The sequence below is a fragment of the Brachypodium distachyon genome, chromosome 1 (genome assembly GCF_000005505.3).
Source record: "Brachypodium distachyon strain Bd21 chromosome 1, Brachypodium_distachyon_v3.0, whole genome shotgun sequence".
NCBI classification, from domain to species: domain Eukaryota; kingdom Viridiplantae; phylum Streptophyta; class Magnoliopsida; order Poales; family Poaceae; genus Brachypodium; species Brachypodium distachyon.
Window position 1 is genome coordinate 32,203,818 of NC_016131.3, and position 27,832 is coordinate 32,231,649.

Here is a 27,832-nt window from a genome sequence, read left to right on the forward strand (position 1 = left end):
TTTCTTAAAACTTTGCAATAAAAATGGCTGTGTGCATCCATTGATGCAGAGGCCAGGGATTTCTCTCCCCTTTTCGAAAAAAAAACTGGAAAAGGCCACGCAGAACCAACTGGAAGGAGAGGGATAATGTATGGCCTCACCCCTAACGCCTGTGTTGAACATCCATCGAGATAGTCAAGAAGATGAACGCCGGGATAAGAATAAGAGTAGGTTGATGCAATTGAAATAAGCATGTTAAATTAAACTGCACAGATGACATAACGTTGCAATAAAATGGTTGTGTGCATCGCTCCAATGCAGAGGCCAGGGAGCTCCCCCTTTTCGAAAAAAAATGTCCTGGGAGCTCTCACATTGGATACACAGGCGAGAAGATCGCAAAGAGCCGTGAGCAGCTCTTTGTTGTCCTGCTTATAGAAGGGGTCTCGTTGTTATTGTGGCTCCCGGAGCTTTACATTGTCCAGGAAGCAGGATGTGTGGACAAGAGATGGCGCGCCGTTGCCGACGGTGACCCCGAAGACGGAGATCATCTGAAACGGGATAGTAAGGCGCGGCGCAGCAAGGCGAGATGAGGGGCCATGACGACGAAGCTCAGGCAGCCGTTCACGTTCGGCTGGGATGAGGAATCGACGGCGAGGTTCTTCAGCGTGCTCGACACGATCTTCGAGATGCCGGTTAGGTCCGTGCCCACGATCTCCAGGTCCTGCAGGACGGGGAGCCCGAAAGTTATGTGCTTCTGGAAATCACTGTCGAGAGCCACCACGGCGTGGAGGCGCAGCTTGGTAAGGCGCTGGGTGCCGGAAGAAGAAGATAGGGGCAGCGGCGTGATGCATTTAATGAACCGACAAAAAAGGGATTCCCCGTCAAGTCAAGCAAACAGTGACTGCTCAAGAGTAGTTTTTAGGCCTTTAGACCCCTAGTTACATGGCTAGTATTCTTGCATGTATCCCAGCACACCGAGGAGGAGCTGCCCGAGCTCCCTGCTCGACACTTTTAAACCATGCATCGTGGCACATGTGGTATCCCCTTGGCTATAAAAGGAGAATCCCCGCCAACGGTCAAAGGGTTCGACCAACTCGTAGTACAACACTAGCAGTAGCCCAAAGTAGCAAAGGGCACTTAGCCAAAAAGAGAGCACCCGGGGGCTCCCCCGGCAACCTGTAAGCACTTGTTCTTCTGTCAATAAAGGACAGCACGGTTGCGGATCAGCTAGCAAAGGGGATGTAAGTAAAGGAGTGGGGTAAGGTGCGGTACCTATTGCCGGCGCCACCTCCATCGAGGCCGCGTCGGTCGGGCCGGCACTACTGCCGGCCTGCGTGCGCGCCTTCCTGCTCGGCACGGCAGGTGGTGAATCAACCCTCCCCCTCTTGCCGGCGCTAACTGGCGAGCCGTCCTTCGGGGGGTTGAGCTGGAGCTTGAAGCCCCGGAAGAGCCCTCACGCAGGCGGGGCCGTGGGCACCCGTGGGGTCGCCGCAGCCTGGGGCGCCGCGGAAGCCATCGAGGGAGTTGCCACCGCACTGGCGGCCACCGCGGAGGTGGTCGCCGCCGCACTGTCGGTGGCCGCTGTGGAGGTGGTCGCTGCCGCCGCGGGCGCCCGTGATCTGCGCACGATGAGGGGCGCATCATCCTTCTCTTCCTCCTCCTCGTCGTCCACAGGGATGACAACCCGGGTTGCGGCAGGCTGGCCCACCTCGTCGGAGGAGGACGGAATGGATGGCCGGCTGACCTCCAACTCGCCCCCGCTCTCTTCAAGCACCCGCTTCCCGCGAGGTGCAGGCGGAGGGGCACGTGGGGTCTGAGTGGGGGAATCGTCCATCAGCCCCCACTCGTTGCAGAGCAGGAAGGAGGCGATGATGTCGGTCAGCCCCGGAACGTCGGCGTGGAGGGAGATAACCCCCGGTGGCAACCCCGTGACCAGGACGTCCTCGCCGGAGATCCCCTTCACCCACACCTGGAGTGATTCCTGGTCCACGCCACCGCGCTAGAGGCGTGTCCTGTCCTCGGACCCCATGTATATCCACGCGGGGCGGGAGCCTAGTTGGACCGGTGCGACGCGCCGGCTGATGAAGGTGCGCGCCACATCGAGGTCAGTGAGCCCCGCTAGCCGCAGGGCCTTGATCTTCTCCATGATGGGGAGGAGATCGGCGTCGCAGTGGTACCGGTTCCGCCAGCCGCCGTTGCGTTGCGGCAGCTTGGTGGGCGCGTAGATGAACTTCTCGGGGTATTCCACACGGACCCAGCACCAGTCGCCCCGCCACTCCTTCTCGATCTTCTTCTCCGACCGGACAATGAACTCAGACTTCAGCCGGTCGCGGGCGTGGAACACCACCCCCGACGACATCGCGTTATCGATGTGGGGGTAGAAGTAGTGCCGGAATAAGGCCACCAACGGCATTACTCCGACGAACGCCTCGCAGAGGAACTGGAAGATGGTGAGGAGATAGAGGGAGGAGGGGTGGAGTTGTGCCACCCGTAGCTGATACGACTCCATGAGCGCATGGAAGAACAGGGAGAACCGCGGCACTAACCCTGCGAGGATGAAGCGCGCGAACACCCGGAAGTCGTTTTCCTGGTGGTCGGCACCGGCGAGGAAGATCAGGGTCTCCCTGTACTCGTTGAACCCGGAGGCAACGGCATACCGGATCTTATCCAGCGCCTCGCCGTTGTAGCCGGGCCAGAAAAAGGCGAGCATGTCCCTCATCACCCGCTTCTTCTGCTCTTTATCTGCGGCGGCCTTGGTGGCCGCCTCGCTCTTGCTGGCCGCCGGCTTCTTTGGGGCCTTCCCTTCCTTTCCTTTCCTGGTTGTGGGGGGGCGCCATGGGGAGGGGGGCGGAAGCTGGCAAGGTTTGTGGACGCAAGGAACGAGAAGACAGAGGAGAAAGCCTGGGGGGCTAAGTGTGTTTATCCCTCGGCATAGCAGTGGGGCCTTATAGCACCCCACTGCTCAGTAACGGTCGCAATCCGCACCCTACGGGTGCGCTGGGATAATTACGAATCATGGGGATAATGCGAAGAGTGGGCTCAACTTCCCGTGTTTAGGGGGGGGGGGTTACGGCGGAAATCTCGCACCCACTACTCCGTCCGTAATGGCGGCGTCCTTCGGACGACGGAGAGACGCGGGCCCGAGACGACTCAGGACCCACGCGTCGGTTGAGGGCGTAGCCCGGCAACCGGCCAGGGAGGAGTCCGCCCGGGAACAGGCGTTGCCGGCCCACGCCCGGGGGCTACTGTCGCACCAGTGGCACCCGGGGTACCACCGCTGCACGATGTGTGGGTCGCCTCGCTTGCTCCCCGGGAGGATCACACCCCGGGGGGCAGTGTACAAGCTGCCCGGCAAGCTACCAGCCCGGCAGGGCTAGCGGGGATTCGAGGGAGAATTCCCGCCTGGGCGCCTCCCAGGAAGCTACTTGCCAGGAGGGGCGTTCCCGGGCGCAGCTTTCCGTTGCGAGAGCGGGACCAAGCAAGCAGAAGAGCGTCGCCACGTGGGCGCGCGGCAGGCACCCTGTGCGCAGGGCTCGTCATGACAAGGAGTGAGGCGCACGGCGCATTTAATGAACTGACAGAAAAGGGATTCCCCGTCAAGTCAAGCAAACAGTGACTGCTCAAGAGTAGTTTTTAGGCCTTTAGACCCCTAGTTACAGGGCTAGTATTCTTGCATGTATGCCAGCACATCGAGGAGGAGCTGCCCGAGCTCCCTGCTCGCCACTTGTAAACCATGCATCGTGGCACCTGTGGTATCCCCTTGGCTATAAAAGGAGAATCCCCGCCAACGGTCAAAGGGTTCGACCAACTCGTAGTACAACACTAGCAGTAGCCCAAAGTAGCAAAGGGCACTTAGCCAAAAAGAGAGCACCCGGGGGCTCCCCCCGGCAACCTGTAAGCACTTGTTCTTCTGTCAATACAAGCTCAGACAAGCAGGACGTAGGGTTTTACACCTCCGGGTGGCCCGAACCTGGGTAAAACGCGCGTTCGTGTTCATTGTGTGTTGGCGCGCTTCACATTGGCCCCGCCGGCGATCGCCGGAGCGATCCCCGTCGTCCACTGCCGAACCAAAAAGGGGGTGCTCACGCATCCCCGGTGTCAAAGCCCCGTGCTACGACATCGCCCTCGAGCCGGCAGCGTCGGCACCACGCAAGGGGCTCGTGCAGCACCCGGTGTACTTCGTCAGCACGGTGCTGCTCGATGCCCGCACAAGGTACCCGCAGGTGCAAAAGCTCCTGCTGGGGATTCGGCTTGCGTCACGCAAGCTGCGCCACTACTTCCAGGCGCACCGCGTCACGGTGGTGTCGAGGTTCTGCCTCGAGCGAGCCCTCACCAACCGTGAAGCCACCGGGAGGGTGGCTGAGTGGAGGATGGAGCTGTCGGAGTTTGATCTGCACTTCACCAACACCAAGAGCATCAAGAGTACGGCCCTGGCGGACTTCGTCACAGAATGGACTTTGACGGGATAGAAGAGGAGGAGCCGGAGACCAGCCTGCCGGGCAAGCTGGACGAAGGCCACTGGATCTTGTACTTCGACGGCGCGTTCAGCCTCTAGGGAGCCGGAGCCGGGGTCGTCATCGAGTTGCCGATGGGAGATCACTTGAGGTTTGCCATCCAACTCGATTTCCCCAACTCCACTAACAACACGGCAAGAGTATGAAGGGCTGCTTACCGGGTTGCGGGCGGCAATCGCTCTGGATATCAAGCGCCTAGTCGTTCGCGGGGACTCGCAACTCGTGATCAACCAGGTCAGCAAGGACTACGACTGCCCGCAGATGGCATCGTACGTGGATGAAGTCCGCAAGCTAGAACGCAAGTTCAAGGCCTGCGATTTGAGCACGTCAAGCGGATGGATAACTTCGCGGCGGACGAGCTGTCCAAGTTGGCAGCGGAGAGCCGGAAGATTTCGGCGGGGGTGTTCTGGCACAGGCAGACTGCGCCTTCAGTCGCCCCCAAGCCGGCTGCCGGGGAAGCCCCCTGTCGCACCAGTGGCACCCGGGGTACCACCGCTGCGCGACGCGTGCGCCCCTCCCCCGGGTTCCTGGGAAGGTCTCATCCCGGGGAGCGCCGACGAGCTTCCCGGCAAGCTACCAGCCCGAAAGGGGCTAGCGGGGCTTCTGGGAATATTCCCGCTTAGGCACCTCCCGGGAAGCTGCTTCCCGGGAGGAGGTTCCCGGGTGCGCTGGGCCCGGGTGCTTCCCGGGCCGACTTGCGGGGACTGGGGGTTCCCGGACGCGTGCCCCCGCCTCGGGTCATGGGGCCCACTGGACAGCGCCGCACGGGCGCGTGACGGGCGCGGAACGCTCGGTCCCACCAAGGCAAGGAGTAAGGCGCGCGGCTCAGTAAACGAGCCGACCGACGGGTAGTTACCCGTCCGATCCAAGGAACAGTGGTTGTCCAATCCTATCCTACGGTCTTAGGCCCCTAGCAGCGAAGGTGGCACCCATGCATGCCACCAGCTCACCAGGGAGAGTTGCGTGCCTCCCCATTGGACACTTGTAGCCCATGCACCATGGCACATGTGGCATCCCCTTGTGTATAAAAGGAGGACCCATGCCAACGGTCAAGGGGGTTAGAGGGTTAGACCGAGGGAGATACACCGAGGCACATGCTCCCTCCATGTAGCCTCCCGGGCCCTAGCCGGCAAGGCGTTTCAGCACGGCTTCTACTGGCATACGGCCCTAGCCGACGCGGAGCAGCTGGTGAAGACGTGTGAGGAAAGTGATCGCCGGAGCGATCCCCGTCGCCCACTGCCGAACCAAAAAGGGGGTGCTCACGAATCCCTGGTGTCAAAGCCTCGTACTACGACACCCTCGCCCCGCCAAGGCTCCACCGACTACCCTGCGACGCAGCGCCCGCTAGGACAGCATGCACTCCTCCACCCCGATGGGGCAGCGCGCCACGGTCCGCCTCGCCAAGGAGTTGGCGATTGTTGATGACTCTGAGCAGCGCGTCGACGCGGCAGCTGCCGCGCTGGTGCTGCACTTCCAGGAGCCTCTCGCGGACACCGACATCGACGGCCTGGCGATCCTGACAAGGGTCGACCGGGATGCCATCCACCACGCCGCCGCCCAGGCTGCAGAATCCGGAGCCGCCAGTACGGCTCACTAGTTTCCTGATGTTTAGTCGACTTAGGATCCTTCGATGACGGTCGGCCTTCTGCCGGATCAAGTTAGGCTTCAGTTCTTGTTTGGGTACGTGGTTAGTGTTTACGGAGACGACCATCTTGTGGCACTTGTGCTGGGTCCATCTCCTCCTGATGTATGTTTGGGTGGTGTATTGTGCTTCATTTAGTTCCTGTTTCGCCGTCGAATCTTCCGAGTTTGCTTGGTTTACCTATGATTGACGGCCTTTGCCTCATCTTGTGCTGGAACGTGCACGGCTTGAACACTTCTGCTTGTCGTGAGGCCGTTTGCGAGCTGGCCTCGGCGGCCAAGGCAGGAATCTTGTGTCTTCAGGAGACGAAGCTCCACCACATCGGCGCTGCGCTGGCTCGTGACATTGCCGGTCCTCTGAGGCCAGCCTGCGCTTTCCTTCCGGCGGATGGAACCCGCGGCGGCATCGCCATCTTCTGGAATCCCTACATCGTCGACGTCAACAACTTCCCCTACCAGCGCTTCTCGATCTCGGCCACCGTGTCTCCATTCACGCATCGGGACTCACCTTCACCCTCTCCTCGGTCTACGGTCTAGCAGACGACGCCCTCAAGCCCGACTTCCTGCAAGAGATGAAGGAGCTCACTCCCACGCTAGGGGAGCCCTGGCTCATTGTCGGAGATTTTAATCATATTTACGAAGCCTGCGACAAGAACAACACCAACCTTTGCCGACGCCTCATGGGTCAGTTCCAGGCCGCGATTGACCACGCTGAGCTCTTTGAGCTCCGTTGTTCCAACAGAAAGTTCTCCTGGAGTAGTGAAAGAGAAAACCCTACCCTCGTCAAGCTCGACAGGATCTTCTGCAACACCGCCTAGGACGCGCTCTTCTCCCCCTGTGCCGTGCAGGCACTGTGCACCGCTCACTCGGATCACTGCCCTCTCCTCCTCACAAACTTCTCGCTGCCGCCGCAAAAAGCCCGTTTTCGTTTTGAGAACTTCTGGCCCAGGCATCAGGGCCTCCTCGAGGTCGTGTCCACGGCTTGGAACGAGTTGGCTCTGCCCCGCAACCCCCTCGCTCGTCTCTGTGTCAAGTTTGATTGGGCTGCGTGCAGCCTGGGCGTCTGGAGCGGCCTCTTCGGCGACGCCCGACAGCAGCTCCACCTTGCCGCCGAGATCGTCCTTCGCCTCAATGAAGCCCAGGACCACCAGCCTCTTTCCCCCTTGGAGTTCTACTTCCGCAAAGCCCTCAAGATCCGCGTCCTCGGTCTTGCGGCGGTGGAACGTGCTCGGCGGCGGCAAGCATCCCGGCACGTCTGGCTCAAAGAAGGAGATGCCAACACCCGATTTTTTCACGTCAAGATCAATGTTCGTAGGGGGAAAAACTTCCTGCACCAGATCGGCACTCCATCCGACATCCATGTCTCCAACGAGGACAAAGCAACTGCTCTCTTTCAGCACTTCGACGATTCTCTCGGCAGGACGGCTCCCCGCACACATACACTTGCATGGCAGGATCTCCACCTCCCTCGTCTTCCTCTCGCCGGCATCGACAACCCGTTCTCGCTATCTGAAATTTGGGAGGCCGTCAAAGCTTCGCCGACTGAAAAAGCGCCGGGCCCGGATGGCTTTACCGGAACGTTCTATCGGCGCTGCTGGTCCGTGATCAAATTCGACATTCTTGCGGCCTTTCACCATCTTCACCGTCTCGCCGGTGGCAACCTCGACGCCCTGAACACAGCCCTCATCTGTCTCATCCCCAAGCGTGACCAAGTTGTCACCATTGGTGACCTCCGCCCCATTAGCCTCATCCACTCCTTCGCCAAGCTGTTCGCCAAAGTGCTCGCCCGTCGCCTAACTCCCCTCATGGGCGATCTCATATCACATGCGCAGAGTGCCTTCATCAAAACCAGGTGCATCCACGACAACTTCCTCTTCGTCCGCAACGCCGCCTGTGCTCTCCACCGCGCTAAGAAGCTTGCTCTCCTCATCAAGCTTGACTTTGCAAAAGCTTTTGAATCCGTTTCCTGGGAATATTTGTTGGAGCTTATGTTTCACTTGGGTTTTCCGACGCGCTGGCGCGACTGGATTTCGATGCTCTTCTCTTCGGCGTCCTCCTCCGTCATCCTCAATGGTAGCACTGGCGATAAATTCTTCCACCGCCGAGGCCTTCGACAGGGCGTCCCATTGTCACCGCTTCTTTTCATTCTTGACATTGACCCCTTGCAACGAATCCTGCTTCGCGCCACCGAGATGGGCGCCCTTTCTTCACTCCCCCTGCAATGCGTCTCTCTCCGAGCAAGCCTCTATGCTGACGACGCAATAGTCTTCATAAACCCCTCGCGCCCCGACCTTCAAATGCTTCTCTCCATCCTGGACGCATTCGGCACAGCCACCGGCCTCCGCGTCAACTTGGCCAAGTGCTCAATCGCTCTGATTCGCTGCACCAACATCGACCTCGACGACGTCCTTCAGCCCTTCCTTGGTGAGCACGTCGACTTCCCCATTCGCTACCTTGGTCTCCCTCTCTCCCTATGCCGGCTGCGGCTGGCCCACGTGCAGCCCATCCTCGACAGGGCCCGCACCAGGTTGGCAGGCTGGCGTGGCAAGTGGATCAACGCCGACAGACGACGGGCGCTGGTGTCATCTGTTCTTAGCTCTCTTCCTATCTACGCGATGACCGCCCTCCGGCTGCCAAGATGCTTCATCTCCGCTCTGGACAAGGTGCGCCGCAGGTTCATCTGGGGCATTGACGAGGAGGAAGCTGCTGGAGGAAAATGCAAGGTCAGTTGGGGCAAGGTGTGCTCCCCCCTTGACAATGGAGGCCTTGGCCTGCTCAATCTTGATATTTTTGGCCGTGCCCTTCGTCTTCGCTGGCTTTGGTTCGAGTGGACTGCTCCCACCCGACCTTGGGTTGGCATGCCCACCCCCTGCGACAACCAGGAACACGCTCTCTTCACCGCGGTTACCGTGGCATCCATCGGAGACGGTCTAATGGCCAGCTTCTGGGACTCCAATTGGATTGGAGGCGCCCCGCTCCGCATTTCCTTCCCGCTCCTCTTCGCCCGCTCGCGCCGCAAGGGTCGCCGGGTTGCACATGCGATCACTGGCCACCAATGGATCGCCGACCTGCGCAATGACAACACCACGCAGTTCGTGTCCCAATTCCTCGCAGCCTGGCACCTCTTAGCGCAGGCCCCTCCACTGCTCGCTAACACACCGGACTCGATTCGCTGGACCCCCTCCCCCAACGGCGTCTACTCTACCAAATCCGCCTACCTGCTCCACTTCATTGGCCGCTCGAAATCTGACCTTCCTAGCTTCGTTTGGCGGCAGTGGACCCCTCCCAAGCAGAAATTCTTCGCGTGGCTTCTATTGCAAGACCAGCTGTGGTGTGTGGATCGCCTCCAACGTCGCTGCTGGCCAAACTGCTATTTCTGCCCCCTTTGCCAACGGAATCTGGAAACTTCGCTTCACCTCTTCATCGAATGCCCCTTCTCTCATCAAGTTTGGTGTAATCTAGCAGCCTGGCAAAATTGTAATGGCATTGCGGGCGCCCTTAGGGCTGATCACCGAGCCCTCACCGACTTCCTCAGATGCATTCTTGACCTCTCCGCCGACGGCCACAAGAAGGGAGTCAACTCGCTCTTCATTCTCACCTGCTGGACCATTTGGCATGAACGAATTAACCGAATAAAGAAGTCTCAGGCAGGCAGCTACTGGTCTTCATCAAAGACGCGGCTCAAGATTGGGCCTTCGCCGGCGCCAAAGCCCTGAGGAAACTGCTTTGGGAGCCACCCTGATTTCCCTCTTCTTTTCCTTTCCTTTCTTTTTCTTCTTCTTCCTTTTCTCCTTGTTTTGCCTTCGGCGTTCTTGTACACTATTCTACCTGCTTAATATATGAAAGCCAGCACTTTAAGCTGGATCTTTCGGAAAAAAAAACTTGTTTCTTTGATCGAAAATCTCTTTACTCTTGGCAACGATAGGGTGATATAATTAACATCGCTTTGGCTTGGCTAGAGACGGAAAATATGGTGTCGCGGCTCAGTAGGTCGCAGTCTTTGCAGCAAGAAACGGTAGGACAGTTCAACCACCACAGACCACAAGCGGTTTGTAATGCTAAGCGGGAGACGCAAGCTTTTCTTTGCAAAATCATGTCACCCCACATGCCTAATTGAGGGGAACTAAGAGCAAATCTAGCCGTCCCCCCTAAATGCCCCCTAAATGTGATTGCGGGCGCCAGCGCAAAAATTTCGACCCAGCCGGCCTCCCTAATTTGTTTTTTTAGCAGGCGCCGCCCCAAAAGTTAGCCAGCGCCCCCAAGCAAAACGCCTCGGCCTCGCCATGACGAATGTCGAGGCCAAGGCGTGGAGTGCCAAGGAGGTGGCAAGGGAGGAGGCCGAGAAGAAGGCGGGGAAGAGGCCGGCACCGGAGGTGAAGGTGGAGCCGATCAACCTCGACTCCGACAAAGCCTACCTAGCCTACTTCTGTGACCACCACTAGGAGCTGTTTTTTTTATTTTAGAATTATGTAATAAAAAACTTTATGTTTAATTAAATTTTGTCGAGTTTAGTTACATACTTCATTTAAATTTCGCCGAATTTAGCTAAATTTTGCCCAAATTCAATTTTTGGAGGAGTTGGTATTGGGGGCACGGTTGGATCACGGCCTAAAAAACGGCTGCTCCGGACGCCAAATGGGGGGCGCGGCTGGAGATGCTCTAAGCCCGCCGTGCGGCCAGTAGAACCGTAGGTGGGGTTTAGACCAAGGACAGTGATTGACAAGGCATGTTTTTCTTTAATTTTTGCGGGTGACGAGGTATGTTTTTCATTGCCTTTCCAGTCCATTCAAGATGATAGTAAAATCATGCCATACAACCCAATGTCTTTTAGCCTCCGCTAGGAATGCTCTATTTTTAGAGCTCAAAATCCCTTGTAAAATTGAAAAATATTTAAAATACAGCATTGCAAGCAGGCCCTTAGTGTTATCTCTAATAATCACCTCCTTCTATTTAATTGAAAGTAAAAAATAATATCGTTTATCTCGGCTGCAAGACAACAGTCGCCCTACATAGCATCACTAATACTCCATCCGTTCCTAAATACTTGTCGTTGTTTTAGTGCAAGGAACGGAGGGAGTAGAAGACTGACATGCTACTATGCAACCTGCCCTTAGCGTAACTTTTTTTTTTATAGATAAAAGGCAGCTGCCCAGTTCCATTTCAACGAAACGAAATCAACATTTAGTTAAGGTCCATTACAGGCCATATCAGGCAAGGTGACCGCTATAAGAAGCATAAAAAACAGAGGCAAATACAAGAACAGCTCTTAAAAATAGGAACGGACCACGTGACAAAGATGGGGAGTTTGAGACAGCAAAATGCTTCAGAACAGCTCTAGTCCCATCTTTGGCTCGTTCAGAGTGGGGGTTATCGGCCCTGTTAGTAGCGTGCGCCTCTTCTTCATCACTGAAGCCGGGGAACCACTGATGCCTTGAGCTCCAGTAACAGCAAGCATTTGTCCCAGATTATGGTATCCCTCTTCGGGCACAGCGGCTGCCAGCGCTTTAGCAAGCAAGCGCAGCAATCACTTCCACAGGACCTGTACATTAAGCCAGACATGTCAAGCAAAAACCTGGTCGTTATGAAATTTCCACAAGGACCACATAAGTGCAGCAGTAAACATGTTGATCACTCCATTCCTTTTATTGCATAACCAGTAAGTAGCACTACTTTCAAAAGAGACAATGTCAGGTTTCAGCAGGATTTCAGATAGTTCTTTGAGCATTATTCTCTAGTAACCACACAATCAAAAAATAAATGATGAATAGATTCAGGTTCATTACAGAATAGGCATGTCTTATCAGGGACATATTGTCTTTTACACAGGTTGTCCCTAGTGAGGAGTTTATTGTTGCTTAAAAGCCAAAGAAACATGTGGATTCTAGGAGGTATACTGATCTGCCACAAAGTTGGTACATAAACTGGCAAACCCCCCCTACAATTAACAACAACATATAGAGACTGGGAGGTGTATATCCAAGAGCTGTGCAGTTTCCAGATGAGTTGGTCATTTTCATCATTTAGTTCAACACTGTATAGGATCTGGGACAGGGTTTCCCATTGTTCCACTAAGCGAGGTCCAAGCTCCTTCTGAAAGAGAGCTTGATCACCTGCCCATCCCAAACCACAGCTAAAGTGGCCATTTGTTTGTTGCAGATGTCCTAGAACTGGATGGCCAGGCTAGATCCACCGAACCATTGGTATCCCAGTTTAGCCGCCTTGCAAGCCCACTGCACTCCTTTCCAAAAGGAGGAGCCAGTTTGATCATCACAGGCACAGATATTTGGATTGGACGCATCATATTTAAAGTCCATTATCTGTTTCCACATTCAATTGGAGTCATGTCTGTATCTATTGATCCAGGAGGAGAGAAGAGAGACATTCAGGTCTCTGAGATTAGGGATCCCAAGTCCTCCATATTCCTTTTTCATCGCCATCATCTCCCAGTTAGCAAGATGATATTTCCTGTGTCCTTCGTAATTATCCCACAAATAGTGGGCCATTTGAGAATTGGTTGCTTGGATAGCCCAGCTAGGGAATTTAATAAAGGAAAGTGAGTATATAGGGATACTAGCGAGGCATGCTCTAATCAGAATAATTCTACCACCATAGGATAGCAACCTGCCCCTCCAGCCAGCAACTCTCTTAATTACTTTATCAATGACTGTTGTAGATCTTCTTTTCTGAGTTTACTATGGTGTAAAGGCACCCCTAGGTAGGTGATAGATAAGGAGCTAGTTTGGAACCAAAAATTTGTGATAGGGAATTAATATCCTCCTGCTCCAGGTTAATGGGGATAAGATCTGATTTATGATAATTTATTTTCATCCCTGAGATTTGCTAATAAAGAGTAAGGATCCATTTAAGATTTTGGGCCATTATCAAATCATTTTTAAGGAAAATCAATGTGTCATCTACATACTGCAGGCTAATGATATCACCTGGGAAAAATTCAGGAAGGAGGCCAGATATGAGGGAGTTGGCAGCTACCTTGGAGAGCATTCTAGTGAATACATCAGCTACCAAATTAAAGAGCAAGGGGGAGAGTGGATCTCCCTGTTGACGAAGGGGTGACGTCGACAATGTCCATATTACTAGACTTGTATCTAGGAAAGTTTCGAGTGTATGTGTTAACGATCTCGTCGGCTAACAAGGACACAGGAGACATGATTTACCCAGGTTCGGGGCCCTCGAAAGGTAACACCCCTACGTCATGCTTGTCTGGATTGTATTGATGAGTTGATTACAAGAGAGCCGCGGGGGCTAGATGCACAGATTCGATCTGGCGAGTGCGTCTAGGCAGCTTTTATGCTAGATTGGGTGATCTTGGCTCCCCCTCCTGGTCCCTTTATATATGCAGGAGACCAGGTCCCAGGTAGAGTCCAAGTCGAATACATTGTTGAGATATACTAAGTTTAGACTTCTTTGTCTTGAGCCACAAGTTGAGCATGTGGACTCCTGGAGCCGTAGTAAACTTCCTTGTGGGCCCCAGCTGGGCCATGACGGGTATACTCGAGTCGAGTACGTGATTAGTCATAACCACGTCACAGGTCTTAAGCCTTTTCCAGTTTCAAAGTAGCCACTTTCAGAGTCATTCAGCCTGATACTAACAGACCCCCTATATATAAGGTTTTGTAGTTTCTTTCCCTAGTTCAGGCTAAAGTCTCTGCTGGTGAGCATATTATTAAGAAAATCCCAGTTTACTCTGTCGTAAGCTTTTTCATAGTCTAATTTTAGTAGAATCCCACTTTCTTTTTTCTGGTACACCTCATGGATAATTTCATGAGCAGACCACACTGTCAAGTATGTATCTGCTTAATAAAGGCTGTTTGATTTATTGAAATTAATCTAACAGCACAGCAGCTCATTCTGATGGTGCATGCCTTAGCAAAAAAATTTGAAGCTGCAACTAGTTAAAGCAATTGGTCTGTATTTTTTTAGGGAAGTGGCGTCTGGTTCTTTGGGGATTAGTGTTATCATAGCAAAGTTTAGTCTATATAAATCTGCTTTGTTGCAATCAAAGTCTCTCAATAGCCCTAATAGGTCCTTTTTCATTTTGTCCCAGAACTTTTGATAAAATAAAAAGGGGAAGCCATCTGGGCCAGGAGCCCCTTCAGCATAAGAGGAGAAAACAGCTCCCTTAACATCTTCTAATGTCTAGATTTTCCTCTGTTCCAAAGAGGTTTCTATAAAAATCCGCTGCCAGATGTAGCATGGATGGTGTGTCATGCACCAGCCTATCAGGACCTTCTAAAGCAGTAATTTTCTTTTTCCTTCTCCTTTGATTAGCTATGGCATGAAAATATGCTGTGTTTCTATCACCTTCTAAAATGTTTTTTTCTCTAGATCTTTTTCTGGCTTTAATTTCCTCCATTCTCCAGATAGCATTTAATTCAGACTTAATGGCTTTGCATCTGGTTCTCTCCTCTGGAAGCAGTTGTGTTTCAGATAAGATGTCCAGATGACAGTCATACTTAGCAATGAGGCTTCTTTTGTATTATTTTTTAGCAGCTTCATTGTTCATACTCCAGCCCTGAAGGAATTTTCTTGATCTTTTAAATTTTAACTGCCATATATGAATGGCTTTGGTCATGGGACAGGGGAGATTCCAATTGTCAATGATAAATTGTAAGCAACCATCAATCTCTAGCCACCATTTTTCAAGTCTAAAGATTTTTTTTGGGTGGGGAGGATGTCAGATCACAATCAACCCAAAGTGGAGTGTGATCACTATTAACTCTAGCTAAAGTAGAAACAGAGGAGGTAGGGAAGTGGGCTTCCCAGCAGGTAGAAACAAAAATTCTATCGAGAGCTGCCATAATGGGTCTCTCTTGGTTATTTGACCAGGCGTAAGACCTATTAGAAATTTTGATCTCCACAAGAGCAGCACCATTAATCCAATTATTAAATTTATCTGCCCATGAATGATTTCTGTTGCCATTATTTTTCAAATGCATATAATTTTTATTTTGTACTTCTTCGGTTCAAAATGTAGGTGTATAATTTTTGTTGAGTGTCAAGCTCTAGAAAGATTGTGATACATATATCTATCATTTTGAATGGATGCATACATGCATTTTCTAATAATATAGTGAATAATCTCTTAAGGTGCGGTTTATATGACATGAAATTTGTATCGGTAGATTCGTTATCAAAATTACTTCGTAATACTTGTGGTTTCGTGTCATATAAATCACACCTTAACATAGTAATTTATGGTCCAAGTCTTGTCTTAATGAAACATAATATGACCTCCTTCAAGGAAGGGAGGGAGTAAAAGTATTGAGTAGCCGCTTAGGTTTAAACCCATCATCCAGCCGACACGAGTAAGAAAACTAACAAACAATACCAGACCAGAGACATACGACACAGTTTATACCACAACCATGTCCGTGCATACGATTTGAATCATAAAGACCTCAACTAGTGCAGGGGCGGGACTCCAGAGCCGAATGGCGGCACAATCACTGCACAAGTGTAATTGTACAGAAAATCCATAAGACAAACAAATATTCAACACTAGCAAGCCATAGCAGTCATGATCTATACAAACATAAGGAGCAACAATTCAACACGCTTTATTTTTCAGACCATTGAAATTGAAGATGAGCAAAATGGATTAGTGCACCACTAAGGTCTATGTCTTTATGCAACTTCAACGCTATTAGTCCATCTGGCAGAGAACATGTAAGCACATACGATGTTCTCCCGAAGACAGAGAGAACATCGAGCAGATATTCCCCGCCTTCTTTAGGTCCTTCTCTCCCGTTCCTCTCTCCGTTCTGTCCTGACCAATATAAGCTTCCACTGTGCCTGGTTGTCTTAAGCGTCAGCATGGAGTGCTCCAACCAGCCAGTTACCGATGCACCGTGTTGATAGGCAGCGTGTAGAAATCGATCTCAACACCTTTCTAGCCCAGGATCCGGCCAGTCCACACGCATAATCTAGAATGAGATGCAGGTGTGAGGATTATTAATGCACCTCCACGAACATCTCCAGGAATTTCCTACAGCCAGAATGCATAGCTCGAGGTGACATGCTCGGATGTCGGATGCCCTGCCGTGCACCGTCCACGGATTTATAAACATGGAGATAGCAAGTGCCCCTTAAATGAGCCATCAAGCTGGTCAGTAACCACCACACTTATATGGCACTTCAGCCGCCAGTTTCCACTTCTCTAGTAAAGATGGAGTGACCACCTCGTTTTGCTATGATGATGGGTTGACTGATATAGTATGATTTATGTATGAAATCAAATAATAAGCAATATATGAATTTGCAAACCTAGTGTCACAATAGTATTACTCCCTCCAACCCATATTACTTGTCTCAGATTTGCGCAAATATGAATGTATTTATGTTAAAAAAAGCATCTAGATACATGTTATCTTTTGACAAGTAATATGGGTTGGAGGGAGTATTTTATTTCGAGAGGTGTGTTGGGGCAAACCGGCACCGTTTTGCAAGGGTACTCGGTAAATTACATTAAATTCGAACAACGTTTTGCAAAGGTATTCGGTAAATTGCATTATTATCAGTGTGCTGGGGCAAATTCCACAGAATCATAGTAGTATGTTGTAGCTAATTTTGCCTCGTTTCTGACATGTGTCCTATCACAAGCTTGACAGATGTTAGGGTTGTCAAAGCCGAAGTAGATTCAAACTTGCACCATTTTGCTGCCGCATCTGTTGGGAAGTATTACTATTGTACTTGCTCGAGTTTTGCCGGGGAAGCTGCAAAACGATTTTTATGGTGAATCTTGTTATGCAAAAGAACGAAAATGGAAAGTGGCAACAATACAAAAGTGTAGCAGCATATACCTCAAGCAGAAAGCGTCCGTCAGAACAGGCATTTTGCAAACCAACCTAAGCTCTACCTAAGGCACATTAGAGCTGAAAACCATTAGATTCATGATGACCAACTAACTACTAGTCTAGATATAAAAAATGGTGTCCTAAAGAGGTATTGATCTAAACTCAAGGACAGATTAGCAGAAAGCTAACAACTGATTGATCATACTGATATATAAGATATCCTTATCCAATCCTAACTCAAGCACTTTGAAATACATCAACACAAAGCAAAAGTATGACATGATTTAAGCCTTAGTAATACTATCATGCTACAACCCCAAGCGAGGGCATCCGGGATAAGATCCGAGCGACAACATCCTTGTAAGCAATCTTTTCAAACTCTTTTTCACTCCTTACCTTCAGGAATAATGATCTTACATACATATGCCTTCTTCTTGTTACGCGCAGGCACCGGTGAAGTGTCATATCCACGTTGACAAGCCTGGGAAGCCTGTAGGCGCCATTGGCCGCCTGATGCCCAGACAATAACCGCCACCGGTGCATGACATTCTCATGAACGACGCACAAGTGAGTGTGATGGTGGACTCCGTTGTCGAGGAGCCTCGGGATTATGCTATCCCGCTACCTCCGGAGGAAGGTGTGGAAATTCTAGGCGGTTGTCCAAACTACCGGATTATGTGGCCTAAGAGCTTGATATCTCTCTACAACCAGCGCCGGCCCTCTATGCCTCCATCTCCCTCCGCCCACAAAGGTACTTCTCATTCGCCGCTCGGCCTTTCCCCTAAGATATTTCCTCCTATCGATGCCGGCGGAGATGAAGAGCGGGCAATGTCGATGCCTGCACAGCTCAAAGATAGCCAGACCACAGGGTCAGCACAGGCTTAAGCGTCCCTCCCACCTTCTCTCTCTTGGGTGCCGCTGAGTCCATGGGTGGCCGCAAGATCGATGATAAGTACAAGGCAGAGGAGCAGAAGGCATGGGACAGTAAGAGGAGACATAAAAAGAGGGGCCGCGGCGGCAAGACCATCAAGAAGTCCTCCGATGTCACTCAAGATGAGATGCACTATGTATCCGACATAACTGGAGTCTAGGAGGACAATAGGCCTGACATTCTCATCAAGAACCCATATCAAGGCCAGAGATTCGAAAACGGATCCTATTTCGTGGCTAGGGAGTACGACCGGGTGCTTCTTTACTATCCTGGAAGACCGATGGTCACCGAAGATTCCCTGCGTGCCGTGTCCAGAGAGATGCAAGAGCTTCATCAGTTCTACATGCAAGCATCAGTTGGTTCTCAACAGCATGCCCAACAGATCAATGTTAGAATCCCAAAAGACTGGCTTCTTTGACAAAGAAACCGGAAAGATTTAGGAACGTCCTATCACCTTTGGTGTGGAGTTCAACGAACTGTTCCACCTCTTCAACCGCCAAAAGCTTGATATCAACCTCTTAAGGCTGTGGTCTGCCTACCAAAAACTGCGGCGATTGGAGGTCAAAAAAGTAGCCATTCTAGACCCCATGATGTTCAACTGCGGTGACATCGGTCTTGAGCCAAAAAAGGATGCCTCAAGAACCATGGCATCTAAATACTTGATGGCATGTCACAAGAAATACGCGGACAACGACTTCATCCTCTTCTTTCTTAATTTTGAATAAGTTCAATTTTATATATGTAACCGTTTGTTTTTTCTAATTCAGTCTTTCTTATACACCCTTACATACTAAAGTTTGTTTCTTTTGAAAACAAAGACCATTGGGTGACAATACTCATTTGTTTGCCTTGGTCCGCGGTGTACTACTTCGATTCACTACTTTCGAAGAAGGGTGTTTGAGGTAGGTTCTGTAAACCCATCAAATCACTCATTAACACTGCCTGGAAAGTGGCTAACAAAGAAAAACTAGCTGATAAAGGCAATAAAGATGAGCCTCACTACAACCAGAGGTTCCATTGCCAGCAACAGCCGCCCGACAGTGTGTTCTGTGGCTATTACTGCGGTCACATCCTTATGAAGAATGCCAGCATGTTCAAGCCTACGTGGAAGGGGTCAGTCGCGGCGATGGAAGAGTACTGGCGGCCCCGAATGACAATGGGACACCGACCTAAATGGGTCGTCTATAACATTCAAAGGGAGTTCACCCATCTCATAAACAATGAGGTCATCAAGCCTAGTGGGGACCTCTTCGAACGCGTGGAACAAGTCGTGTCTAGGGTTCACCCACGACAATAGATTCAAGCTTAGAATGAGATACATTTGTATTCTTTATATGCTTCCATGAAATTTTGACACTTCGTAATTATGTTTCTATGGAATTTTGACACTTCGTAATCAATGTCGTGAAGTGAGATACCTTTGTATTCTTTATATGCTTTAAATGATGCGGCTTATATACATTTGTATGCTTTAAATGATGTGATGTGATGCGGCTTTATATGTATTTTTCTGTGATGAGATACATTTTTCTGCGCTGTATATATTATTCTGTGTATTTCCTGTGGTTTTAATTATTTTTTAAAATACCAAAAATGTATCAGTGTCAGTCGCTCGACCGACACTGTTGTGGAAAAGCGATATCATCAGGAACGGTCGTATAAGAGCGACTGCCACAGATGTATATATACATCAGTGGCAGTCGTGGCGACCGTTACTGACGTTGGTACACGGCGACCGTTACTGACGATGGTACACGGCGACCGTTACTGATGATGGGTATCATCAGTAACACGAAGTTAGTAACGACGGCTCCGACCGTCACTGATGCTGTTTTCGACCATTACTGATAAGTCTTTCTGTAGTAGTGCCCCACTAAGGTCTATATCTTTATGCAACTTAAACGCTATTAGTCCATTTGGCAGAGCACATGTAAGCACATACGATGTTCTCCCAGAGACAGAAAGAACATCAAGCATATATTCCCCGCCTTCTTCAGGAGGTCCTTCTCTCCCGTTCCTCTCTCTGTTCTGTCCTGACCAATGTAAGCTTCCACTGTGTCTGGTTGTCTTAAGCGTCAGCATGGAGAGTTCCAACCAGCCAGTTACCGATGCACCTTGTTGACAGCAGGCAGCGTGTAGAAAGCACCTTTCTGGCCCAGGATCTGGCAAGTCCACACGCATAATCTAGAATCAGATGTAGGTGTGAGGATTATTAATGCACCTCCACGAACATCTCCAGGAATTTCCTACAGCCAGCATGCGTATCTCGAGGTGACATGCTCGGATGTCAGATGCCCTGCCGCGCACCGTCCACATATTTATAAACATGGAGGCAGGACCTACCTAGCATCAGTGGTGAAGCCTAAGGCTAGGAGCAACGTCCCAGGCAGCAAGTGCCCCTTGAATGAGCCATCAAGCTGGTCAGTAACCACCACACTTATATGGCACTTAAGCCGCCAGTTTCCACTTCTCTAGTAAAGATGGAGTGACCACCTCGTTTTGCTATGATGATGGGTTGACTGATGTAGTATGATTTATGTATGAAATCAAATAATAAGCAATATATGAATTTGCTTGAGATAGTCCATGCGTGAGGGTCCTAGTTGACAGTTAAAGGGAAGAGGTAGACTGAAATGGTAAAGATGATATTTTACAAACCTAGTGTCACAATAGTATTACTCCCTCTGACCCATATTACTTGTCTCAGATTTGTGCAAATATGGATATATCTATGCTAAAAAAGCGTCTAGATACATGTAATATTTCAACAAGTAATATGGGTTGGAGGGAGTATTTTATTTGGAGAGGTGTGTTGGGGCAAACCGGCAACGTTTTGCAAGGGTACTCGGTAAATTACATTAATTTCGGACAACGTTTTGCAAAGGTACTTGGTAAATTGCATTAACTTCGGACAACGTTTTGCAAAGGTACTTGGTAAATTGCATTATTATCAGTGTGCTGGGGCAAATTCCACAGAATCATAGTAGTATGTTGTAGCTAATTTTGCCTTGTTTCTGACATGTGCCCTATCACGAGCTTGACAGATGTTTACCTGATGAGGACTGACTGAGCGGGTTGTCAAAGCCGAAGTAGATTCAAACTTGCACCATTCGCTGCCGCTTCTGTTGGGAAGTATTACTACTGTACTTGCTCGAGTTTTGCCAGGGAAGCTGCAAAACGATTTTTATGGTGAATCTTGTTATGCAAAAGAAGGAAAATGGAGAGTGGCAACAATACAAAAGTGTGGCAGCATATACCTCTTGCAGAAAACGTCCGTCAGAACAGGCATTTTGCAAACCAACTTGAGCTCTACCTAAGGCACATAAGAGCTGAAAACCATTAGACTCGTGATGACCAACGAACTACTAGTCTAGATATAAATTATAAAGATCTGAGTTGGTGGTCGTCCGTTCACTCCATTGAGACTATTCTATAGATTGCTAGAAAATCAATATAATTGCACACATTTAATATGGTAGATAAATATCACAATCTTTTCAAATTGCTGCAATATCAACATAACTTACCTAGAATTATTGGGATTGATGTATATTTTGAGATAATTGTTATTTGGAAAAAAATTGAAAATATAAGTGCAAAAATACATTATGCAACTTATGCAAAAAAAAAAGTAAATCCCGTAACAATGCACGTGCATTTAGCTAGTCTAGATATAAAAAATGGTGTCATAAAGAGGTATTGATCTAAACTCAGGGAAAGATTAGCAGAAAGCTAACAACTGATTGATCATAATGATATATAAGATATCCTTATCCAATCATATCTCAAGCACTTCGAAATACATCAACACAAAGAAAAAGTATGACATGATTTAAGCCTTAGTAATACTATCAGGCTACAGCCCTCGAGTGAAAGTCACCCAATCCGTACATATATTATCTAATGGCTCCAGTAGTGAGTGATCTAACAATGTGCTACACGAAATGAGAACTGTGTAAAATTGAAATCAAATGTGCCCAAGCACTTTGAAATACATCAACACAAAGAAAAAGTATGACATGATTTAAGCCTTAGTAATAATATCAGGCTACAGCCCTCGAGTGAAAGTCACTCAATCCGTACATATATTATCTAATGGCTCCAGTAGTGAGTGATCTAACATGTGCTACACGAAATGAGAACTGTATAAAACTGAAATCAAATGTGCCCAAACCATATCTATTGACCACAAATATAGTCCGTTAAAGGACAGAAGAGCATTCTTAAGTGTAATATATGATAAAAAAGATCGCACCACAGTTACCTGATTCACTATTCAGATATTTGTTCAGCGGGCAGGGAATGTAGGTGGTATTAGAATGATTAGAATGCCTTAATTTCTTTGCATGAAATGGAACCAGCTCTCCCACTGCCTTGCTCCTCATGTCAACAGTGAGAATCCATGCATCGTGATCGCGATGATTGTTCTTGAACATGAGACAAACAATGTCATCCCCAAACACGGTGGGACAAGATGCTATAAGGGTTTTCAACGGTGATTCTGCAGCACCATTACCGCCGTAATCTGGATGAGGCAAGGAGACAGTTTGAAGTTCATCCACATGAGACACACTGCCCTTGCGCCAATAGCACCAAGAGAGCTCCCTAAACCATGTAATGAGCCGCCAACCAGCAAATTCTTCTACTATCCTCTCCTCAGTTGGATCAACCGCTTCAGAATCAAAGAGTAGATCCATGGTTGAGGCATCAGGAATGCTGGTTTTCACACTGTATATCTTTTCCAACTCGACACACCTGATGATCGAACCATCTGTGCAGGTGACATCTCGAATGGGCCATGCAAATGATTCGTTGTAGTGTTCTCGGTTAGTGGGAAGCAGCTTCGGCGATGGAACAAAATCCACTGTCACGGGTTCCTTGAGCACATTGCAGAGCAAAATACCGTTCCACAGATCAACAAACCCCAGCAATCCACCTTGTAAGGCAATCACCTTGTTAGGTTTAACTATGCTCCGTTTCCGTGTAATCCAACATGGAAGATCTGGGACCAACAGCTCTGTGGTCCAGGCACGCTGCTTGGATCTGAAGATATGAAGCTCGTACTCAATTGAGAACTTTGGGAAAGCGGCTAAGACAAAGTCTGTGCCACCACCGTCAGGCAAGACGCCGACGAGGTGTGGCTCTAGATTCCACTTAGCAAAGTAGGCGCTGCTGATATCGGGAAGCGGATCAAGTGATGGCCGGCGCCCGTGCAGTCCGGCCCTGTAGATGAAGTAGGGTGAGCGGCAAGTGTCGACTTGCAATCTGAGGAGGGCGAGGTCCTCCGTGGACCAAACGATTCCCGGCTCAATGCCGAAGGGATTGGCAGATAGGTCGAGGCAGCGGACGTAGAAGTATGAGAGGGACGGGAGATCTGCCAATACGAAGGTCACCTTGATAGTTCCTGTTGCTGTCGTGAAGGTCTGCGCGGTGGTGTCGTTGTCGTCCCCGACCACCAACCCATACCCGGTGGCATCGGTGTCGTCCCCGGCCAGGAACACATACCCATACGAGTCGAGGAGGACAGAGGCGGAACGGCCGGGGAAGGGGCGGCGGCTCGATCTGGACATCGTGGCCGTGTTGCCGGAGGAGTAGGTCGGAGGACGAACGGGGAAGGAGCAGTGTCTCGATTCGGACATCGCGGCCGCCGGCACCGCCGGGAGTGGGTCATGGGGATTAGGGTTCTCGGAGGAGCGGGTCGGAGGACGACCGTGGAGGGAGCGGCGACCGTTCCCGGAGGAGAGGGGCGAATAATAGGTTCCCGGAGGAGAAGGAGAACGGCGGCGGCTTGATCTGGGCATCGTGATCAGGGGTGGGACTCGGGGATGGGACTTGGGGATTAGGGTTTCCGGAGGTGATGGCCACCAAACATCGGGTGGTGTATATATATACTCCGTGCACGTTTTTTTTTTGATCGGTTTTTTTTATATTGGGAATCTACTCCGTGTGCGTTGTAAAACGGAAACGGTGACACTGATGGCATTTGCATCCATCATCCTACCCACATATTTGGCCTTCTCCTCTTTTTCTTTCTCAATTTATTCTACTTTAAACTACAACGAGATTAGCACTCTGACAACTTTGGTCTTCTCTCTCTCCCACTTTTAACTACATTACGGTACATGTTATATTTTTAAGTACATATTTAGTATATTATGATAATTGAATTTTACCTTCAGTTTTAAAATCTCTCGTGTACAAGAACTTATGAGACGAGTACATCGTATGGTACATCACAGGTACCTCCTCAATTTTTAAGTAACTTGTGTACACGGACTTATGAGACGACTGCATCGTATAGTACATCACATTTATCTAAAAAAGTTCACAGTGCATGACAGATACATGACGACGAGTACATCAAAGTACATCACAGGTACATCAAGATAGAAATCAAAAGAAATCAAAATATCTCATTATTCAATTCAGTGGTCGCGTATATCACAGGTACATCAATGTACAAATCAAAAGAGTTTCAAAAAAAAAGTACAAATCAAAAGAAATCAAAGTACCTCAATATTCAAAACAAGAAGATCATCAAATTCTCAATCCGCAATGACAGTACCAAGTGTCATCAAGAAAAACGAAAATGAATACATCCACACATCCAGGCAAACAAAAATTCACAATACCAATTGCCGGCGGCCACAGTCAAAAAGGAGGCGGGATGGCAGCGCGATCTGCCACGCTGGAGGAGGAGGAGGAGGGGCCCGACGGGGAGGCAGGGACGGCGCCCTGTCGCGGCAGCCCACGGGGGCGGCGGGGGAGCCCAAGAGCCCAGCCTGCGGCTTGGAGATCGTTGCCGTGCCGGCGGCTCGCCGCCCCCTGGGACGATCTCCAGGTCCTGCAGGACGGGGAGCCCGAAAGTCATGTGTTTCTGGAAATCACTATCGAGAGCCGCCACGGCGTGGAGGCGCAGCTTGGTGAGGTGGTGGGTGCCGGAAGAAGAAGATAGGGGCGGCGGCGTGATCCCGGTGATGTGGAGCGTTGCCGGGGAGCAGTACTTGAGGCCGTGGCAGAGCCACTTGGTGCGGGCCGCGCAAGCGACGGGGTTGCAGTAGCTGTGGAGCAACCTCGATGGCCACGGGGAGGAGGAGGAGATGCCCAGCTGCAGCGTGTCCAAGGGCGGGGCGGGGCCGGCGAAGATTGCGCCGGAGCGGGGGAGCAGGAGACCAGATCGAACTTACTGGAGTAGATCCGGTTAATCAGCAAGACTCTATCACATTTTGTAGGTTTTCGTTGCGGGAGAGAACGGGTAACTCATAATTAGGCCGGATCGTGTGCACAAAGCTGACCGAACATCGTTTACTCCGGCCCATTGTACCACGACCAACTCGCCGCCACTCAGCCCATCGTTTGACCGGGCCGGTTTCCTACGAGCCCATGTTGTGCTCCAGCATTCGTTTGAGTTTCTCAAAGAAAAAACAAACATCACAACCGTCACCGTTACCACTAGCTCACCGTTACTTTCTCCATTTCACAAAACATGTCACATAGATTTGTATACTTAATCAAAACAGCTCTTTTTTGCTGTGTCTACTCATATTGGTTTAAAAATAAATGAGTAAAAGCAGTTATTGGCCCGGTGCAATAGTCAAGAGAAAACGAGCTATATTACGAAACAAATGAGAAAAGAAATATGAGCTATTTTATGAGAACGGAAAGAGTAATATAGATGACGCGTTAAAAGAAAATCTTTTACGAGTACTAATTACATGAAGCGCCTGCCTTGCAAGTTCCCTCTCACGAGCGAAGAAACTACTCCGTAACACCGACGCGTCCGCTGTCCACATTGCATTGCATCATCGGAAAGGTCCAAATGAATAGCTTAAACCACAGAAAAGAAGAACCTAATGCGAGGTGACCTCGAAACCTAACGACCGCAAGACCCGCCCACTGTGGCTGCCTCCGATTAAAAATGGCATCATGTCAAGCGCTACTTCACATCGTGATTAAAGAGGTTTAATTACATTGGTATAGTCGGTCTGCCTAGATCAGCACCTTAAGCACAGACGGAAAAAGACGCCGCGAAGTTTAACAAGTAACCGGATCCTACTAGGACTGGAGAATATATTAATTCAGATTCATGGAAGCTAGCTGCGCATGCATCTTTGCCATCGATTCCTGATGCTCATGGTTAACTACTTTGTTTCTTTACTCTTGGCAGCGGCAGGGTGATATAATTAACACCGCTTTGGCTTGACTAGAGACGGAAAATATAGTGTCGCGGCTCAGTATGTGGCAGTCTTTGTAGCAAGAAACGACAGTCCAACCACCAAAGACGCTTTGCAATGCTAAGCGAGAGACGCAATCTTTTCTTTGGAAAATCATGTCACTGCACGTGCCGAAAAGCCCGCCGTTAAACCATAGGCGGTGTTGACCAAGGACAGTGATTGACATGGTCTAAAACAATTAAGAAGATGACACTTTCTCCGTTAAACAAATGATGTCTTAAGTTTGATTAAATTTGAATGCATCTAACTAAGTGATGTCATAGATACATTCAAATTTTGACAAATGATGTCTTAAGTTTGATTAAATTTGAATGCATCTAACTAAGTGATGTCATAGATACATTCAAATTTTGACAAATTTGAAACATTTTTTGTTGGACGGAAGAAGTAGTAAAATCATGTCATGCAACTGAATGTCTTTTAGCCTCCACTAGGAATGTTGGAGTATTTTTAGAGCTAAAATCCCCGTAAAATTGAAAATACCAACCCTAAAAATACAGCATTGCCAGCCGGCCCTTAGTACTATCTCTATAATAATTATTTTAGACTTGTCTCTAAATTTTAGTGATGATTATGATTTAATCAATATAAACATTTGACTCGAAATGACATCTGGTAGGACAAAAATGTCTTCTCCTGGACACTAAGAGATCAACTCCTCCTAGTTAATTGAAAACGAAAAACTAATATCGTTTATCTCGGCTGCAATCGTCCTACATAGCATCGATCCTACTAATAGAAGATTGACATCATGTCTATGTTGACTGTCGAGCTTTAGAAAGATTGTACTCCCTCGTCAAAAAATAAGTGACTTGTATTTGTATAAATTCTTATACAAATCCACATAATTTATTTTGGAGTAAATTTGACAGAATCACAGGTTTTGAGACAGACTTCTCAACGAGCACTAACTTTTGCTAATTTATCCGCAAAACCACACGTTTTGTGTTCAACTGTCTCACTCCACCCAAAACACTAGTTTAAGCGTTGTTGACGGTATTTCTTACATGTGGGTCCTGCATGTCAGGTGCGACGCCTTTTCATTTTACCCCTCGCTTTTTTCTTTTTTTTTCCTCATCGGCTCTTCTTCTTGTACAACTCCGGCAGCCACCATGGCCTGCCCGCCCCGCCCGCACCGCCCGCACCACGCGCCCGCCCACACCGCCGCGCGCCCCTGCTGCCCCGTTGCCCGCACCGCGCGACTATTGCCTCGCCCTGCCCTGCCTACACCGCCACTGCCCTGCCCATTGCAGCAGCTCACCGTACAAGAAGAAGAGTGGAGGAGGAAACAAAGAAAAAAAGCGAGGGGTCAAATGAAAAAGACGCCACACCTGACATGCGGGACCCACATGTAAGAAACTAGATGATGCCCCGCACGTTGTTGCGGAAATTTTTAATTAACATAAAGAGTATTCAAATTGGAAAACATATAATAAAATTGTACAATTTTCACTTAGTGGGAATAGCTCGATGGAAGTAACATGCATGCATGTGCAAAAGTATGAGTTTTCCACTAAATATGTGTGAACAAATTAATTATGTGATAATGTGGCATCCTTGCATGTTTAGAGAAATTAAGTAGTATGTTGTTTCTACTTAGATATAAAAGATACCGCCAACAACGCTTAAACCAATGTTTTGGGTGGAGTGAGACAGTTGGACACAAAACGTGTGGTTTTGCAGACAAATTAGCAAAAATCAGTGCTTGTTGAGAAGTCT

The 27,832-nt window shown here is 49.4% G+C and overlaps 2 protein-coding genes across 2 annotated transcripts; one reads left to right on the forward strand and one right to left on the reverse strand.

Annotated features, from left to right (window-relative positions):
• The first annotated feature begins 5,865 nt into the window (after window positions 1–5,865).
• On the forward strand, window positions 5,866–9,850 carry LOC104582150. Its single transcript, XM_010231502.1, has 3 exons — window positions 5,866–6,076; window positions 6,274–6,614; window positions 6,983–9,850. Exons 1-3 carry the CDS (start codon window positions 5,866–5,868, stop codon window positions 9,848–9,850), a joined length of 3,420 nt encoding a protein of 1,139 aa, XP_010229804.1.
• A 1,697-nt stretch (window positions 9,851–11,547) lies between these two features.
• Window positions 11,548–23,797, reverse strand: LOC112269434. The gene is made up of 4 exons (XM_024456174.1): window positions 22,144–23,797; window positions 21,137–21,192; window positions 20,932–21,049; window positions 11,548–11,673 (listed from the first exon to the last, which is right to left on the reverse strand). The coding sequence occupies exons 1-3, from the start codon at window positions 23,678–23,680 to the stop codon at window positions 20,975–20,977; spliced, it is 1,668 nt and encodes a 555-aa protein (XP_024311942.1). The 5' UTR covers window positions 23,681–23,797; the 3' UTR covers window positions 11,548–11,673; window positions 20,932–20,974.
• Window positions 23,798–27,832: the final 4,035 nt, after the last annotated feature.

Excerpts from the sequence above, each read along its gene's own strand:
- LOC104582150 (XM_010231502.1), top strand. The coding sequence starts at position 5,866 with ATGGGGCAGCGCGCCACGGTCCGCCTCGCCAAGGAGTTGGCGATTGTT. Across the intron at positions 6,077-6,273 it reads TGCAGAATCCGGAGCCGCCA|TTCCTGTTTCGCCGTCGAAT; the intron begins GTACGGCTCACT and ends TGCTTCATTTAG. Across the intron at positions 6,615-6,982 it reads GCTTCTCGATCTCGGCCACC|GCACTGTGCACCGCTCACTC; the intron begins GTGTCTCCATTC and ends TGTGCCGTGCAG.
- LOC112269434 (XM_024456174.1), bottom strand. The coding sequence starts at position 23,680 with ATGCCCAGATCAAGCCGCCGCCGTTCTCCTTCTCCTCCGGGAACCTAT. Across the intron at positions 21,193-22,143 it reads ATATCTGAATAGTGAATCAG|GTAGAGCTCAAGTTGGTTTG; the intron begins GTAACTGTGGTG and ends TATGTGCCTTAG. Across the intron at positions 21,050-21,136 it reads ACGGACGTTTTCTGCAAGAG|CTTCCCTGGCAAAACTCGAG; the intron begins GTATATGCTGCC and ends ATCGTTTTGCAG.